General features: G+C 41.5%; 1 protein-coding gene across 2 annotated transcripts in view; it reads right to left on the reverse strand.

Moving 5' to 3' along the window:
- The window catches only part of slc12a2 (solute carrier family 12 member 2), a 38,813-nt gene that overhangs the window by 13,560 nt on the left and 5,152 nt on the right, over positions 1 to 20,101 (reverse strand). For both annotated transcript variants that reach the window (XM_043250437.1, XM_043250435.1), the window contains exons 2-13: positions 7,584 to 7,703; positions 6,502 to 6,577; positions 6,166 to 6,261; positions 4,255 to 4,394; positions 4,050 to 4,160; positions 3,848 to 3,956; positions 3,248 to 3,372; positions 3,072 to 3,156; positions 2,814 to 2,980; positions 1,712 to 1,819; positions 1,487 to 1,610; positions 1,282 to 1,383 (exon numbers count right to left, since the gene is read on the reverse strand). In XM_043250437.1, the coding sequence (XP_043106372.1) occupies positions 1,282 to 1,383; positions 1,487 to 1,610; positions 1,712 to 1,819; positions 2,814 to 2,980; positions 3,072 to 3,156; positions 3,248 to 3,372; positions 3,848 to 3,956; positions 4,050 to 4,160; positions 4,255 to 4,394; positions 6,166 to 6,261; positions 6,502 to 6,577; positions 7,584 to 7,703 (1,363 nt within the window). The remainder of the gene's footprint in view (positions 1 to 1,281; positions 1,384 to 1,486; positions 1,611 to 1,711; positions 1,820 to 2,813; positions 2,981 to 3,071; positions 3,157 to 3,247; positions 3,373 to 3,847; positions 3,957 to 4,049; positions 4,161 to 4,254; positions 4,395 to 6,165; positions 6,262 to 6,501; positions 6,578 to 7,583; positions 7,704 to 20,101) is intronic.

The raw sequence follows: 20,101 nt of genomic DNA on the forward strand, positions 1-20,101 counted from the left end.
ACATTTCACACCAGACTGGTAACGGCCTCTCCGGGTCCTTAACTAGCGTTATCAGCTGAAATGGGTCAGTTTCACAAAAGCATGGGAACAGAATTGATTAAATGAAGTTAGCACCAGTTAGCATACATACGAGCGGTTACCACGACTAGGAAGGCTTCTGGAACACAGGACATGTACTAGAGTACAGGGATTTAGTGGAGTCACGGTTACCTTGTAATGCTACAGACACTACATGACGTAAAGGGTACAGAAACACTCAAGAAGAGCGACACGTACCCTTTACGTTCATGAAATCGTGAGCACAGACTCTAGTGATAAAGTGTCAGAAGTGAAGATATCTACCTGCTGGTCTTCTAGAGCTTTGGTATTGAGGAACAAACAAACCTCTTTACACAAAGAATAAAGAAACATGTAAAACTTCAAAAACAAGAAACAGTCAATCACATGATGTCATTCTGAAATAAACAGACTTTCTTTCATTTCAAATGAAAAAGGATTGATTAACACATCACAGGAATGAACACTCTCTAAAACAGGAACATCTCAGAGGAACTGTTACTCTGCAAATGTTTGCTAAACACTGAATAGGCCCCGATATACTCCAAAAGAAATCACAGAACAAACCGGTGTGACGTTATTTCAAACCAAATCAAACGACGCTGATTCCGTGAGCTCAAAGAGACACGAGTAAAAACACAGACACTACTGTGACGCTGAAGTGCAGATCTTTATCCGCTGCTTTCTCACTGCCGTTTATGTAGCTGAGATGTTTGTTAGTAGTAAATCACTGCAAACACATTTCTAACGTCTTTAAACTGAGTATATGGGGGCCTCAAGACCACGAGAATGATGGGAACCCACAGCTTTCTCTACTTGTGATGACTGCAGTCACCCAGATCAACCTACTAACTAGTTATCTGTTTGACAGGGTCCTAAACCAGCCTCTACCGAGTCTAAAGACTTCAAATCATGTTCCTATTTAATTTAACTGCTGCCACACTAATTGGGTTTTGGTGACATAACCTTATCATTTAGCAAGAGGGTCTCAAATTTGTGCTAATATAAATGAAAAAACACTTAAGGTCCTGTGGTGTATTTCTGAAGGCTAATCACCTGACCGCACTGAAGCGGTCCGTCTCAAAGCCCCTTCAGTGTCTCAGAGTCATCTCTTCAGGGCTGGGTGTTACGCTCCATCCTGACTCTAATGATATCTGAGCACTCATCTCTGGGGACGTGACCCAGCTTGTCTACAGTCTGACTTCATCACCGCGAGTCTCTTACCGGGGGAATTGGCCAGCGACGCGTGAAACACAGAGAAGTTGATGAGAGCGTACGACGCCAGGAAGAAATTGGAAATGATCGGGGCGATGACGTTCAGCTCCGCTGGAGAAAAGAAACACAAGCATGTGTGAGAGCGAGGTGAGCTCATCAACCCATCCCATCGTTTTATTCATTAACGATCTCTACCAAATTGTGGAGATCATACCAATGAGAATGAAGGCCAAGGCGATGCCAAAAGTGAGGAAATATCCTCGCAGGGGCTCGTTGTTCTTGCCGTAGCCCTTCCCGAAAATGGCAATTCCAGGGTAGATGTTGTCTTTGCATAAGGCCTGAGGAAAAGGAAGAATCCATCAAACCAGCAAGACCTGTTCTAACATCACTGAGCGAAACCACACGTGTTAAAACACACGAAGACGGATCAGGCGCCCACCTGGAAGACTTTAGGAGCGCTGACGAGAGACGCCAGGGCCGAGGAGAGGGTGGCCGAGAAGATGCCCGCCGTGATGAGAGGACCGACGCCGGACACTACACTCATGACCTGCAGGATAAGCATCGGTCAACGCTTCACACGCCACAGACACGGCTCTCGTGACCATAGTATTGTATTGCTGTCTGCATCTAAGGTTTTCACGGCAAAAACTGAATTACATTAATTACATGAAGTAAAAATCGAGCAAACACACATTTTTTAAAACAGCAGGGTTTCTGCTAAAATCTTTTTTTAAGCTCAGATCTTAAGACCTGCACTAATAAAATGAATATCATATGAGCAGGGTAAGACTATATCTGTAAAAAACACGATTCAGATACAGGTTTCCACAAAAAAAAAAAAAAGGGTTTAAAAAGGTAATAAAATGTAAACAATTATTGTCAATAATAGTGTTGTCAAATGATTAAATCATACCTAAAATAAAAGGCTTGGTTTACATAATATTTTGGGGATATTGTGTGTATTTATTACGCATGAAATACACACACGCATGCATACATTTAAAAATAATAAAGAATCATTTATAAATATATCAATTATATAAATTGCATGAATATATAAATGAATAACATGTTTAAATTACATATTGTATGTTTATAAGTACATAATAAATATACAACGTACACACACACACACACACACACACAAACATTATATAAAAGAAAATCTTATTTTTAATGCAATTAGTAGTGATTAATCATTGCCCAGCACTAATTATTATATTGCTTCAATAACAAATAATTAATAAGAATCATGGTCTTAAATTTGATACAGCTAAATTAAAGTGTGTTTAAAGACCTGCGGGAGAATCCTGAATAAGTCTGTGTGAGCGTAATTCATATAAATATATATATAAAAATTGATTTACGTATAAAAATAAATAAAACTAAAAGTTTTCTACATGCATTAAAACATGTACATTCCAATAAAATGTTTCATCTGATGATTGCCAAGAGGACGTTTTTGAGTCTCAAAACAATGCTCAGGAAGCCCACTAGGATTTGGAATAATGTAGAGGATACGTCTGCTGTCGATGATGTACCTGGAAATCATTGTGAAGGCCGAACTTGCAGGTAGACTTTCCTCCTTCAAAACCAGATCTGCAGGAAGAGAAGTCGTAGCCGAACTTGCAGGCCGCGTCCGTGCAGTTCAAGCCACTGAGAGTCACGTTATTATCCATTCCTGTAGCATCCCGCACGATGCAAGCACCTTTCGACAAATCAAATCAATCAATACACAACACAGATCAATCAATAATACAGAACTAACCACAACAGGATGCAGTTCTGTGAGAGTTTACCTGCGGAAATGGCCACACCCATATACACCACGCCCGTTATGAGGATAGCCAATAACGTTCCTTTTGGGATGGCCATTTGAGGATCCTTAGAGAAATTAAACGGTTACAGAGAATCTTTGCAGAAACTGTGACGAAGAATAAATAACTGCAGCGAGGAAAGGATTGCCGGCACTCACTGCTAGATCTCCTGAGATGTTGGCTCCAGCCAAAATGCCCGTGGCAGCTGGGAAGAAGATGGAAAAAACGGAGAAAAACGTCTGCCCTCGAAAGTCTGGGCCAAAGTTATCTGCCAAGATGCCCACTAAAGAGACAAGATGTCCGATAACCATGCAGTTAGAACAAGAGGAATGAATAAAGAGAAAAGTAGTGTCAAATTTTAAACTCAAGTTACATAAAAACACTCCCAGTGGCCTTGAGCTATCCTGAGCTATTGTTCTTAACTGGTTTTCCCTAAAGATGCCCAAGGTTTGATTTGGACATGAAGCGATACATTGTTTTTAAAAAAAAAGTTTTTAATATTATCCCAACAGAAGCTAAAGCAAATCTCAGAAGCCTTCATGGTTTCATTCTCTTGGCAGTGAGTGATCTACAGCATAAAAAACACTGTGTTCAGCACAAACCATGTTTATCAAACACAGTAAAGTTAGATTCGACGCACACCCTTTTACATGTAAAAGAAAAAACTGTTCACAGCAGTTTATCATGTACATACAGCTTTGTTTTCTTTCTGATGGCCACCGGTTAACAAATGCTGGTCTAGATGAGCTCAGTCTTACCATCATAGCTGAAGAAGCCAAACTTCTCCTTGGTCTCGACAGGGATGAAGGTCCCAATGAAGTAGTTAAAGATGGCGGTGACCAAAATGAACAGGAGGAATATTTGAGCCTGTAAAACAAAATCATTTTGACAAAGAGAGATTTCATAAAACTAGCACTGACTGATGATCAAAGAAAACTGAGCATGCACTAAATCTCCTGCCTTGGCCTCCCACTCCATTCCAGCCACCGAGATGCCGAGCAGCAGGATGACCGTAATGGTTCCGATGATCCTGACGTCATTGATCTGATCGAGCATGAGCGCACCAGAACTCTAAACGGACACAAACACAGATGGTTATTCGGTCTACACCCTTATTTTAAAGTAAACTGAATAATGTATGAGAGAACAGAATTGCGTCTCTTACAACGAGCAGCTCAACTACAGTTTCTGCAAAGCCCACGACGTACATGGCCACGGCCACAGCGTTGGCAAAGGCAAAAATCAGACCGATGGAGCCGCCGAACTCCGGGCCCAAACTTCGAGATATTAAATAATACGCCCCACCTGAAGAAAAGATATTAAACGGATCACCTTTCTGAAAACACAATTCAAATCTAATTTATTGGTCATCCTGTTACCATTAAAATATTCTACACAAACAGCTGCAAAATTCAACTTCATTGCTAGGACCCACAAAGACAAAGGTGGCCATACACGCATTGCTTAAAATCACACATTCAGTTATAAATTATTTTGCCATTTTATCCAAAAGCGGTTCATAATGTGTTAACTTTGGCCTCAAACCCTGCACAGTCTTCCACTGAACTCAAATCTTTAACTGATTCTGCCACTGTCCTAGTGTTTGTTCTTCACCTTAACTGCATTTAGAAAGCTTTCTGAATAAACGGATGAATCATTCAGGCTTATTTGACTATTGGCAGGCGGGAGCAAAAAGTAGAGTAGTGGGTGTTGTGGATATAGCAGCGGTAAACCAATCCATTGTGTGTCTGAATGATACGTCCCAGTGATATAGAGTGAAGAGGAACCCTGAGGAACCCCTGTGGATCAGATCATAACAGGTCAAGTTACCAATAACAAAGTAGTACTCTCAGCTACGCTGAAACATCTTCCCATATTCAAATCTAGATTTTCCTAATAATGAGGGTGAGAAAAGTACACAGACTTTGTACAGATCGACTTGAGTTAGATCTTGTTTATAAAAGTGTGTGTGTGTGTGTATTAATAAATGACTGGAATACCAGAGAAGATTAGGCCTAATCTGATTAACTGCTACACACCTCAGTGACGAGAAGCATTAGCACAAACATGCATCAAAAATCCTGCATGCAATGCTGAAAAAACAAGACGTAAAGTAGTGAATGTCATGTTTTGATGAGTGTGAGAAAGCTGTTCTCTAAACTAAAAAAAAGGGTTGCAGTGACAGCTAAATATCATTGAGGATCTCAAACAAACTGAACCCTACACTCACACACCCTCCGGTGACTGGGTTAATAACTAACGCCTGAGGTGCTCAGGGAAAAATATTGATTTGCTTCCACACTGAAACAAAAATGTTATCTAGAGCCATCACCCTGCTCTCAAATGAAGGCCTGTAGAGAGGGACAGCTATCAATTTCGGACTTCCAGACTGCCAACGAACCTCACAACTGCCTGAGAGAAAAACACTGAGATCTTAAAACACTCTATTGAATTTCCCCACAGGCTGTGAGAACTGAAGGCATTACGCCGAGTACCTTACATCCTCCATTAGTGTGGCGCTAGAACAGTTCGATGCGTCACGCTCATGCACTCAGATACAAGTTCAAAATGTTAACAAAGTTAACCACATGCAAGTAATGACCACCAAAATCTTTGTTTGGGAATCTGTTGATTTTCTCCTCTTTCCTCATCAGCTGTTTTTTCAACCTCTACAACTCTCTGCTGTAGTAAATATCCATATTTGATTGAGGAAACTAAGACTACTGAAATTATAAAAAACCCTTTCAGTGTTTGCTTGTCATTTTGTTAATAAGAGCTCTTATTAAATATCCTACTCTGGTCCATAAAGAACAAAGTCACAAGGTAACACTCAAAGGACAAGTGAAAGTCTTTTTTCCTTTCATCATTTCTGCTGTGCATATTACATCTGCCCGTAGATGAGCTTAATGTCAACCCTGCTAGGTTCACTAGTGTACAGTAAACAACTGGATGTTTATGGAATATCAGCATTTATCCACATTGTGTCATTTGTGTGTAACGGTTCTACAACAAGCACCCTTTGAATGGTCTTTCAGCTGAAATAATGCACACGGTGCTAATGCACTTTTTTTATTACCTCCTCGTACAAAGCCATTGGTGGCGATCGCTGAGGTCGAGCAGCCCGTGATGGTAGTCACAACAGTGGCCATAACAACAATGATGCAGGAATACGCTGTGGAAACACAAAGGTGAAACGGCAGTGAATGTCTCCGTGACTCGCGGTTCAGAGCTAAACACTGGCCGTCTGCGGCTGGCTCCAGCGTTGAAGCTGCTAATGACAGCTGACCGCTCACAGCGCCTCGCAGCCACATTCAGCATGTGCATGAGAAATGACTGCAGCTCGATGGAAAACACAAGAGTTTGCTTGTGAATTGAAGTGCTAATTCACACGGCCGACCAAAGTCAAACCTACCAATTCCAGCCTGGCCCACGATCCATGTCATTCGAATGAAGAGCATCACACCCCATATGTTTAACATGCAGCGCACCTGCACAGAGGAAGGATGCAGTTTAGACTCATGCTGACAGAAACATCAAGGACCAAAGCCGTTTCTCAAACCCCATCCACCGGGACGATGAACGCTGGACAGGAACCCATCGGTGCTTGAAGGAAAGCTGACAGCATGTGTGGCGTCACATCCGTTACAACAGAAGACTCTACAGGACAAACAAACCGGTTCAGAACTACTCTGAAATAACCTCTTAGTGGCGTGACGGCAGTTCCAGGAGGATACACTTGTGTTATTACTCTAATTCCTGTGGGCGCCTTTACTCTTTAACACCAGTTCTATATGATGGAGGTAATCGTACAGTCATGCGGCGGAGCTGAACAATGTTCACTAACTGGCTTCATGTACTTCCGGCGTAAGTGAAACTATAACCTAAACGTTTTACCGTTCTGTTTTTAGTGAAAGATGAGCTGAAGTGTTCTTCTGAGGTAACGGACATCACGCCACAAAGCCAGTCGACGGGTCAGTCCTTCAAGCACATCTGAACACAAACCGGATTCAAAGATCGATCGAATTCCTGCCGTGGTTTGAAAGACACTTTGGATGAAAATGAATTTTCACTTGTCGACACTATGAGAAGCTGTTTGGTGTCAAATGTTAAGACCGGGAAGGTGAAAATGAGGACAATTTTAAGGACAAGGAAGACCTGTCAAAATATTGACCAAGAGACAAGAAGCAGAGCCTATCTGTGAACCGTAAAGCTTTACAGGAATCACGCTCGTCAGCGGAGAAGACGGTCTGTACCGAGCAAAGCCGCGGCTTGTTGAGAGTCTTAGCATATTAAACATTACAAGAGCAGCACAGTTTAACACACAGGCTCTAATAGAGTCTCAACAGGCAGCAGACACGGCAAACTAATAAAAACAATTATCACCCACAGCAGAAAAATCTCACTCGTCGCCCACGTTCTACTCATTCCCAGCTTTTGTTGTGTGGGTGCCAGTGATATTAACGGCTGAGGCACGTCTGATCAGGCTCCTCTTACCAGCACTCCTTTGATCCAGCCGAACTTCACCACTCCTTTAGACTCGGAGGCTTCTTTAGCCGCGGCCTCCTCTGCAGGAGTCAGCTCCTCGCCGTTAGCGAAGCCATCCTCGAAGGGCTCCTGAAATCACAGACACACGCGTGAAGATGAGCATCTTCAGTCACCCTTATCTTCAAGTAAAGGTTTCTCGTGTCTTGGTTTCTATAATGCTGTAGTCTGATATAATGGGATGTCCCGAGCTGATTTAAGGATCAGGGCTAATGAAGCATTATTTTAACTGATTAAAACTAGTATATGGCTCTGTATATTTGATTAGCACTTCTGTAAGAATCTCGCTTTGTATTTCATGCTTTCTAACCACATCTCCACTTCTTACCATTATGTTGCAATAACTGCACCTTAACAGTAAATTATTGTACATATAAAATACAAGACGTTTACATCAGTAGACCCATATTCCACCAAAGTTTAGATCTTTGTCTCAATGATTACGAAAATACAATATTTGAATCAAAAGTGTGATTATCCGCCCCATTCCACCCTCTTTCCAGCGATGCACTTCAACTCCTCTATAAAAGCCCTTTTTCACATTCAAATCAGTAAAATCATTTAACGTGACTTTTGCAAAAATAGGATGTGCCGGAATTATTAAAGATTTATCAAATTGTGGAAGAGATCTTGCACTGTTCCTCAGAAGGATTTTATGCTCAGAGACTTTTAGATCAAGTCAAACGCATTAGTGATCATTCATTTAAAACCTCATCAGTTATGTCATAATTAATGTAAACCGCTCTATTGCTGCTCTCTACGTATCTTTTGTAGCTTTAATAAAGGTAACGGTCAAGACCATGTGGTTTTATTTTGATTATAGTTTCTATAGTAGACCATTAACTAAATGCTGTAGACTTGCATCAGAAGAATTGTGATTATATGACAATAACCACAACACCAACAATAATAATTAGTGTTAGCTGATAAACACTACAGTACGGACCACAATAGATGTAATTATGCTTTGCCCTAATTTCTTTTTACACACAGAGAGTGTATCTTCTACACACACACACACACACACACACTACGTTTACTCTCTGCACAAACAAAGCACAGTGGCTGTCCTTGCGTCTGTGAAAGGTCAAACACAGGAAGTGTCCCTCCTCCACAGAAACAAAGCGGTGACTAAGGCAGCCGGCCGTTACAGCTCCTGGGAAATAAACGAGCGTCCTGAGATCCACAGACTTCACAATGACAATGAGAGGAGTTTACAGCATCCTGTCCAGAGCACATGAAGGTCTGGAGCGAGTGGAAAAAGCTTGCAGCGGTTCGATGTGAGCCGGGGCCCGGGGCCGTATCGACGCGTGTCAGAGACGCTCGATCGCAGCGCTGCACGCCGAGGACAAAAGTACAGCAGAAATCTGTCATAAAGATCCTTCCATCCCTCTTCCATCCACACCAGCACATTTCTTCAGGATATTGCTGCGCTGAAGGACTCGTGTCCTCTTCCCTGTCCTTGACCAAATGAGTGAGTGTTGATGGGTTCATCGTGACATTGAGTGGTGTGTACTGATGACCGCCGGCTGCAGGACATACTGTATTACACGCCTAATGACTTGGCAGCACTTTACTAATATTTTTCCCCTCTATTAAAAAACAACAACCCTAACCTTAAACCCGTGATGAATAACCCTGCTGAAGGAGGAGATCATGAAGGGATTCGTTATCATACAATGTCATTGTGGATATTAAAGTCTATTAAAACAAACTATATGACTAATAAATGACAGCAAATAAAGTGAGATCAGTCTACAGAATGAATAGTCCAGATCATTTCAGTCTGAAACATTCGTTTATTCTTCGATTTTTTTCTGTTTTAATAAGGGAAAAAAAATTGGGAAATCCGAAAGCATGTCTAATTAAGGAAACGTGTTACATTTAACCAAAATTAGTCGGAAATAAAACATTTATTCATTTTGATTTTTGTAACTTTCCAAATTCCTTGCCTTCTGTTTTTATTCCCAGACGTGAATATGAGAAGAAAAACAATATACCAGCAGATGAATCAGGTGGGGAAAAACACACACACACACACACACACACACACACACACACACACACACACGCCTGTATAAAGACAACAAACAGGTGCTGCTTTAATCTCTCTCAGACACGTCACCCAAGTTCAGAAACTTAACTAAAAAACGACCATTTTTCTCGACTTTTCTCTCTGTATGGGTTTGTGCTGAAGCGGGCTCTGAATCCACGGCTGATCGTTCGCTCAGATGAACAGATCATCACATCAGCGGTCGATCAGAAGGTGACCCGAGGCATCGGTCAACACGAGCGTCCCACAGACGTCCAGCGGCACGGACACACATGAACACACGGCTTTGTCTGAGCTTGTCAACAGCTCGTCATGAACCGGCGAGGCTCGGTGAAACACTAGACGTCACACACACACACACACACACGAGACTCTTCACAGGTCAAACTCACATAAAACACTGCATCATAGATTTCAGAAACATTTAGTCTTTATAATGTAAAGAACACCAGACGCACATATTCTCCCAGACACACTAATAAGAGTCTGTTCATATCAACTCGTCAAGCATGTTTTTACATGAATGAATAAAGTAAAGATGTTGGCTAATAACTTTAAACCTTGTCTGTTTAGAGTTCACTGTATTCAGCTGGTTTGTGAACAGCACCGTATTAACTTCACATCAACACACAATAAAACTCACTTCATCTGATTCCCGTCTGATCCTCACCTCTATCACCGGAGATGAAGACTATGAAAGAGGCTTCTTCCACGAAGACCACAATCCTTTTTTGAGAATATGAAAACTGGAAATGAAAGGAACTGTGATCCTGGACCACAAAACCAGTCCATTAAAAATTGAGATCTATAGATCATCTGAGGCTGAATAAATAGCATCTCCATTGATGTCTGGTTTGTTATGATTGGACAATATTTGAGATATAACCATTTGAAAATCCGTTATCCTGAATATTGATAAATAAAAAAAATCACCTTTAAAGTTGTCCAAGTGAAGTCCTTAGCAACGCATGTTCCTAATCAAAAGTTTTAATATTTGTATCTTGATGGAACATTATCTTTACTCATGATTTTTTGGTATAAAAGAAAAATGAATAATTTTGACCCATGTTGTTGTCTATTGTTACAAATATAGCTGAGCTCTTATGACCGCTTCTGTGCTCCAGAAACACAAACAGTCCTCCGGTCATCTGACGACGCAGCGTGAAGAAAGAAAAACCAAACCCAACGGTCATCTAGAACACACTTCAGCCTAAAGACAAAGACACGTAACGTAAGGAAGCGCTCAGAGACTCAGAGACATCCGCAGAGTTGTTTTCTCAGGGAGGGATGCTGACGGACCGATCCCACAAACACGGGTAAACAGTGTGATTACCAGGAGTAAACAGAAGGCACATTTTACCCATGCGGCTCCAAAAGCATCATGGAAAACAACCCCACCACAGCCTCAATTAGTATGCGGTGAATGGGCCGCTTTGTTGGCCGTTTTATTACGGTTTCAAAATCTAGTTCGGCCCTGACATGGGAACGAGCCAGACCCCGCTCTAAACAGGAAGTGAGGCCTCGGGTCGCCCCAGAAGAGCTCAGGTTATGAGCCCAGATCCAGCAGAGCAACGTGAACGTGACGTGAACAGAAGTGGACACGTGTGTGTGTGTGTGTGTGCGCGTCGGGAAATGTGCCAACTTCCTGTGTGTGTTTATTTATCAAACTACTACCACATACTTTCTGAGGGAAAGAAAAACCCTGCTGAAATGAAAGCGGCGGTCGGAGGACTGAGAAACTGAAGTTAGCCCTCTCTTTTTTTCTTGAGACAGCTCAGATCATGAGGACAATATACACCTCACATCTGAAGAGGCTGCTTTCACTGCACTTTCATTACTTGATGGTTCAGTCTGAATCCAAATGAGCTGTTATCACTTTCTTTTGGGTCTGATCGAACTTCAGCAGAAAAAGAGAGAAATATGAAAATATGTGCAAACTACATTTGCTGATGATGATGATGATGATGATAAGTGACACAGAAAGTGATGAACTCATAAAAGCGCTAAAAGCACTAAGCAAACTAAATCTGCAGAACACACACTGATCTGAGACACAGAAACGTCAGAACAAAAATATAATCCTAATACGCAGAAACATAAGCATGATGAGAGCCTAGGATTTCCGTGATGCAGAAAACGCGGTCAATTTTTCAATGAACTAATTAAAAGTGATTGATTACACTTAAATCAAACAACGATGCGAGCTAATATCTGTAAATATTAAGCCATAAAAGTTGACTTAAATATGAATCCTCCGGTCATGTGTACTAAACACACACCAACAGCATCTCCAGAACAGATCCTTCAGAAGCATTTTATCGTTTGATTTGAGTAAAACAAGCAGCATATAAAAGTAACCTGTAAAGGTATTCACGGCAACCCGTCAAAATAAAAGGTTTCATTTGAAGTCATTATACCAATTACTATTTCTCAGACTATTACTACTTTTTTTAGCCACACATTTATTTTAATTTCAATTTCAATACTAAACCCCCTTTGCAAAAATAAAGGTGGCTTAATTTAAGGATTAAATGCTAAATTAAATGAAAGTTGTAAGCCAGAGAACCAGTTTTTCCTAATTTTCCTACATTTAAATCAATTATGTACTTATGTAATAAAATAATTAGACATGCTAAAAATACAGAATTTGGGGAAAAACATTCTGAAAGAAAAAAAACCCAAAAAACTTTTTGATGTGAAAATGTATATTTTCATTATTTTAATTAATATGAGATTAATAAAATTGAATTTTAACTATGAAACAGGACTTGAGAAATTTAATGGAAAAAATAAGAGATTTAATAGGGTACTTACAAAAACAAAAAAAGAAAAAATATATTAATAACAATAATAATAATTCAAAAAAATCTGGATTTTTAAATGACAACTATAATGTAGAGAAGAGCTTGGTTTTTTCCTGATGGACCTGAAATAAATCTATTTAGGTATCTTATTCTCTTTGGCTCCTGAATAAAATCCGTTTCAGATCCAGAGCAGTCTTTTGATCCAGGAGCACAAACGAAGCTCAGTTCAGAGTTTTCACTCGGAGGAATCAAGCTTTCAGAAAGTCACTCCTCATGTCTGCGTGAACCGCACACGCATGAGCACAAAGCCTGCAGACGGCGCAGGGCATGATGGGAAGAGTGTGTGTGGATGTGAATGGAGAGCTCAGCGGCGCGAGGAGAGGTGAGGTGAGCTCATCTCATTCAACAAAGCGGCTCATTGTTGCTGGATCTACTCGAGCCCGATCACAACTGTAACTAAAAACGATTGAAAAGCCCCCAGCAAACCCACAGCAGCCATTTCAGCTCATTCAGCACGCCACATTAAGAGCCAGGGCTCATCTCCCACAATTCATTCATAAGAGATGGAAGGAAAAAAAAAAAAAATGAAGTATTAAGTTTCAGTAAGAGATCTCTTAAAAGCCTGATGGAAACATTGGTTTGAAGAGAATGTGGCATTTTCAGGAAGGCTGGGAAAGAGCTTTAAAAATGAAGGCAAAAGCAAACTAAGAAAGCACACATCAACCAGTGCCTGTGACAAACATAGGATTCAGAGTCTAATTCAGTACAGGCAGAAAGTTTGTCCAATTAAAAGTGTAAAAGTGCTGCAGGCCTCACTGGTTTAGACCTTCGTAAAGACAGCATGTCTTTAAAAAAGGAAAACAACGGATCATATTAGTCTAAAAGTTAGTATGAGCGTGAATAAAAATGAATGAGAAAATAAAGAGTGAGATGTGCTTGATATTGAGAAGAGTTATTAATAACACCGTAAGGCCATGCAGTATTTACTTACATACAATGTTTTACATTTCTGTAGTATTTCTTTGTTCAGTGCCACTGTTAAATAACTGAACAATAAGGTTACATTACAACTTAATATAATAAATCAATTTAAATGTATTTGATTTGTTTCTGTAGTATTCTATTTGTATAAGAAGATCATTTCAAAGACCAGTGCACCGTTGAGTTGAGAGAACCGATGTATTCACCGCAAAACAGCAGAACAAGGATAAAAGAGGACTAACCAATGATTACTGGAAGTGTGAACGAACACTGCAGCAAAACTAATCCAGAAATTCAACTCGTTTTCTTGGTCATGGAGTGACTTTTTCCCCTCACCCAGAGAGATGATTCAGACAGGAAGTTCCCACTAAAGCATCCTTCCAGAGGCCCACATTAACAAAACTGACTCCTGGGAAGACTTCATGAGCCCGAGTCAATCACTTTGGTTCTAACCGCATGAACAGTACAGAAGAGAAGTTCAGTCACAGGCCCCAGAAAGTGCTAAGAAAGGTCAGAGCAGTAAAAATATTCTATTTTATTCCATTCTTCTATTAAAAAAAAAAAAGACAAAAAAAACACTAGCTTCTCTATTCTTTTTTTCTTCATTTATTATACAATTAACAAAAAAGGCCTCTGAAAACGGCTTTTTCCATTCCGTTTTCTTTATTATATAATTGTTCGTCGCTTTGGAGAAAAGTCCTCTGCTAAAGGACTAAATATTAATGTAATACCTAAAGTTATAGAAGTCTTACTCTACATTAGAGAGTATTCCAAGTTGCTGACTTCAAATATTCCTGTTACTTTATGAGCACACATTTAATTAGAGGTGGTGTACTGCATTGTATTTTATTTTTAATTTTATTTAATTTTATACACAAGCCTGAATTTGAGAATAAATAAAGAGAGTATAAAAGGCTATATGATGCTGCTGCAGAGACACATGAGAGCACACAGGGGAGGAATGATGGGATACTGCAGTGTTTGTATCCATCAGAGGAAGACACTGATCTGACAGACATGTGACCTCACGGATGATGTCGCCTGCAGAAACACAGTGACAGGCGTCAGACGGCCAGTGTCAGCACACATGACAGTCACCATACTGCAGAGCTCAGAGCGACAGTCACCATACTGCAGCGTTCAAAGAGCGACAGTCACCATAGTGCAGCGTTCAAAGAGCAACAGTCACCATACTGCAGCGTTCAAAGAGCGACAGTCACCATACTGCAGCATTCATAGAGCGACAGTCACCATACTGCAGCGTTCAGTAAGCGACAGTCACCATACTGCAGCATTCAGAGCGACAGTCACCATACTGCAGCGTTCAGAGAGAAGCGACAGTCACCATACTGCAGAGCTCAGAGAGTGCGACAGTCACCATAGTGCAGCGTTCAGAGAGCGACAGTCACCATACTGCAGCGTTCATAGAGCGACAGTCACCATACTGCAGCGTTCAGAAAGCGACAGTCACCATAGTGCAGCGTTCAAAGAGCGACAGTCACCATACTGCAGCGTTCAAAGAGCGACAGTCACCATACTGCAGCGTTCAGAGAGCGACAGTCACCATACTGCAGCGTTCAAAGAGCGACAGTCACCATACTGCAGCGTTCAGAGAGCGACAGTCACCATACTGCAGCATTCATAGAGCGACAGTCACCATACTGTGTTCAAAGAAGCGACAGTCACCATACTGCAGCGTTCAGAGTGCGACAGTCACCATACTGCAGCATTCATAGAGCGACAGTCACCATACTGCAGCGTTCAGAGCGACAGTCAAATAGAGCGACAGTCACCATACTGCAGCATTCATAGAGCGACAGTCACCATACTGCAGTGTTCAAAGAGCGACAGTCACCATACTGCAGCGTTCAGAGTGTTCAAAGAGCGACAGTCACCATACTGCAGCGTTCAGAGAGCGACAGTCACCATACTGCAGCGTTCAGAGAGCGACAGTCACCATAGTGCAGCGTTCAAAGAGCAACAGTCACCATACTGCAGCGTTCAAAGAGCGACAGTCACCATACTGCAGCGTTCAGAGAGCGACAGTCACCATACTGCAGCATTCATGAGCGACAGTCACCATACTGCAGCGTTCAAAGAGCGACAGTCACCATACTGCTCAGAGAGTGCTCAAAGAGCGACAGTCACCATACTGCAGCGTTCATTGAGCGACAGTCACCATACTGCAGCGTTCAGAGAGCGACAGTCACCATACTGCAGCGTTCAGAGAGTGACAGTCACCATACTGCAGCGTTCAAAGAGCGACAGTCACCATACTGCAGCGTTCATAGAGCGACAGTCACCATACTGCAGCGTTCATAGAGCGACAGTCACCATACTGCAGCATTCAGAGAGCGACAGTCACCATACTGCAGCATTCATCAGCGACAGTCACCATACTGCAGCGTTCAAAGAGCGACAGTCACCATAGTGCAGCGTTCAGAGCGACAGTCACCATACTGCAGCATTCATAGAGCGACAGTCACCATACTGCAGCGTTCAAAGAGCGACAGTCACCATACTGCAGCATTCAGAGAGCGACAGTCACCATACTGCAGCATTCATAGAGCGACAGTCACCATACTGCAGCGTTCAAAGAGCGACAGTCACCATACTGCAGCGTTCAGAGAGTGTTCAAAGAGTGACAGTCACCATACTGCAGCGTTCAAAGAGCGACAGTCACCATACTGCAGCGTTCATAGAGCGACAGTCACCATACTGCAGCGTTCTCAAAGAGCGACAGTCACCATACTGCAGCGTTCAAAGAGCGACAGTCACCATACTGCAGCGTTCATAGAGCGACAGTCACCATACTGCAGCGTTCAGAGAGCGACAGTCACCATACTGCAGCGTTCAGAGAGCGACAGTCACCATACTGCAGCGTTCAGAGAGTGTTTAAAGAACGACAGTCACCATACTGCAGCGTTCAGAGAGTGTTCAAAGAGCGACAGTCACCATACTGCAGCGTTCAGCAACAGTCACCATACTGCAGCGTTCAAAGAGCGACAGTCACCATACTGCAGCGTTCATAGAGCGACAGTCACCATACTGCAGCATTCAGAGCGACAGTCACCATACTGCAGCGTTCAGAGCGACAGTCACCATACTGCAGAGCTCAGAGCTCACCATCCCCATACTGCAGCGTTCAGAGAGCGACAGTCACCATACTGCAGCGTTCAGAGAGCGACAGTCACCATACTGCAGCGTTCAAAGAGCGACAGTCACCATACTGCAGCGTTCAAAGAGCGACAGTCACCATACTGCAGCGTTCATAGAGCGACAGTCACCATACTGCAGCGTTCAGAGAGCGACAGTCACCATACTGCAGCGTTCAGAGAGTGACAGTCACCATACTGCAGCGTTCAGAGAGTGACAGTCACCATACTGCAGCGTTCAGAGAGACAGTCACCATACTGCAGCGTTTAAAGAGCGACAGTCACCATACTGCAGCGTTCAGAGAGTGTTCAAGAGAGCGACAGTCACCATACTGCAGCGTTCAGAGAGCGACAGTCACCATACTGCAGCGTTCAGAGAGTGTTCAAAGAGCGACAGTCACCATACTGCAGCGTTCATAGAGCGACAGTCACCATACTGCAGCGTTCAGAGAGCGACAGACTGAGTGTTCAAAGAGTGACAGTCACCATACTGCAGCATTCAGAGAGCGACAGTCACCATACTGAGCAGTCAAAGAGCGACAGTCACCATACTGCAGCGTTCAAGAGTGACAGTCACCATACTGCAGCGTTCAAAGAGCGACAGTCACCATACTGCAGCGTTCAGAGAGTGTTCAAAGAGTGACAGTCACCATACTGCAGCATTCAGAGAGTGTTCAAAGAGTGACAGTCACCATACTGCAGCGTTCAGAGAGCGACAGTCACCATACTGCAGCGTTCATAGAGCGACAGTCACCATACTGCAGCATTCAGAGAGCAGTATTTCCTTATTATTAGACTCTCTTTACAGTCTTTACATTTCTTTTGGACCTGGAATAAAGAATTTGGAACATATGGAACAACTGGGTCTCCATAGTTTTAAAAGTTAAAATAAAAAGTAAATAAAGTTAAAGTATTATTAATTTACGACTGATATTAACTTTATCCCACAGAGGAAAATATTATAATTAATAAATTAATATTATTATAAATCAACTGTCATCCCAAGGCCTACATAATCTTTTGAAAAATATTTATAATAAATTCACAACTTTCTCAGGCACGTAAAATTATGTCTATTATTTTGGTTTATGAGATGAAAGATCTCTGCTGCGCTCATATACAAACATTCAGGAGAACACGAACTTCTTGAGAACACTGCACCGAGACTTTTATTAATAAAATATACCTCCAGAGAGACGCTCAGACGCAGGCTGACTAATTCACACAGGAAAGTGTCTCCCGGCCCTCTCTCTCGATCAAATAATTAATTCAAAGTAAATAATTAAATCAAATGTGATCTTAGCACACATTTGAAGCGGGCAGAATGCTGAGCTAATGAGCCATAGCTTTGTGTTGTTCTTGACTTTACGTTGTGTTATTCCTTATATATTCACTCTTTAGCAGCTTTAGCAGTTTACAGCTATATTTAAATAAATCTGTGGAACCAGACGATCGACAGACAGTTCTCTGGTGGAACTAAAGGATCTGTTTGGTTCCTCTTCCACAGTTAATAATGCGTGTAGTAACCTCGGTGGTCCGTGTCTCTGCTGCTACACCGCTAACGTAACTTTGCTTTTGTTTTGCGCAAGCTGCAACGTTCCGTTCTATAGAACAGGAAAAACTCAGTTTAACAGAACCATTATAAAAACATTTAAAGCGCGGTTAAACGCAAAACTGGTTAATTGCTGCCTCCCTACAGTCAACCACTATTTTTTGGACCGGTATGTAATTGGATCAGTTCTGGACTACTGACAGCTTCAGGACAAATGATACCGTTATCAATACTTGGGATAGTCTATCTTTGTATACTTCAATAGTACTGACAAATTGGAAGCTGCCATTTTCCTTCACTGAATGATGTGGCCGACGTTTCCTCGACGTATTGAGTGATCAGTAATCACTGCTCACGATACAAGAGTCAAATGCAGTATACACAGTAACGTAATGGAGAACAAACAAGACAACAATAAGTTAATGAACCATTTACTAGCAAAACAGCATAAACCTCAAGCAAAGCACATTCCTCCAGATTCTCATTACAGCGATACTTCGTCCAAAAATATTAGTTCTGAATTCTGTACACATGCTGAACACAAATGACATTTTGTAGAATATGAGTAACTAAACTGTGGGAGAATGTGAGTAACTGGTCCTCAGTATATCCTCAAATATTAGATACCTTAAACTTGAAAAAAAAAAAAAAAAAAAAAAAACAATTGTAAAAATCAAGTAGAAAAACAACAAATGCACTTTTGTGGAATTTTCCATCTACAGATATTTTCTAAGGGTTAGGGTGAACACTATTACTGAAGAACACAATCTCTATTCAGCATCAGATCTGTCTGCACAAAGACACTGATCCATAAACAAGGACATATCTTCAGATTAAACTTTTTGTAGAGGAGTTTTTAAAAAGGTGAACTAGCACCACATGACTACATCATGCATACGGGAAGCTGCAAAACACAGAGACACGAGTGGAACGCAAAATAAAATTAATTGTGTTCATATATTGTGCTCCAAGGCGATATATTGATTGTGACAGACCTATATACACACACACATTACAGTTCTTTTTTTATCTGCTTAATAAAAAAAAAAAGCCACTTTTTTTGGGTCACACTTGGGTTACTCGTGTAACTAGTCACATAACGCTCTTTAAATATGGAGAAAATAGAAGTGTTTCTTTCTGTTTGGATCCTAAGGAATGAGTGGATCCCAGCCAAACGCTAGCGTAGTGTCGCCGCACACTAGAGCGATTAAGGGCACTCACTAGGCGGGACACATCTATATTAACTCGTCTATGTTGAGGGAAAAACTGTGAAATATAGAATTTAGTTTGCCTTTAGCAGTTGCTAAAATTCAGCAGTATTACAGTTTTTCATATCATTTTGCACCAAATAGTACTGATGACAGTAATAAGTACCGCATCAATAAGCAGCATCAGGATCTGTATCAGTTTCAATAAAACGTAAACGATCCCTATCTCAGAGAGAGACGGTCACCACAGCACAGCGTTTATATTCATATCTCCAATAAAGAGAGAGACCGCTCCAAAAACTAAGTCATAGTCAACAGTGAGGGTTCTTCAAACTTCAGCACTCAGAGCGAGATGGACACCATTTAGTCAAGTATCAAAATTAGTTTCTTACTGATTTTTTTTCAGCTTGTTGGGTTTGCTGGATTATGAAACAAACGTAAGAATTGAAAAATGAATGAAGTATTGTTTGTAACACGACATCGTTTCATCTCATCACTGAAAGATAAATATTCAAACGCTGGCTATAAAAATTATTCAAACATGCATTACACGAAGGACGAGTCAAGTCAAACTTTAACATGTGATCTAATGCATGTAACGGGAATGTTTTTCCTGTGTTTCACGACATGTTTAAAACGCTGACTGAGTGCCTTCTAGGACCAGCTCACTCACTGGAACACAGCTCCGGCGTGATGAAGGTAATGAACGTCCTGCGG

This window comes from Puntigrus tetrazona, chromosome 10 (assembly GCF_018831695.1).
Source record: "Puntigrus tetrazona isolate hp1 chromosome 10, ASM1883169v1, whole genome shotgun sequence".
In the NCBI taxonomy this organism is placed as follows: Eukaryota; Metazoa; Chordata; class Actinopteri; order Cypriniformes; family Cyprinidae; genus Puntigrus; species Puntigrus tetrazona.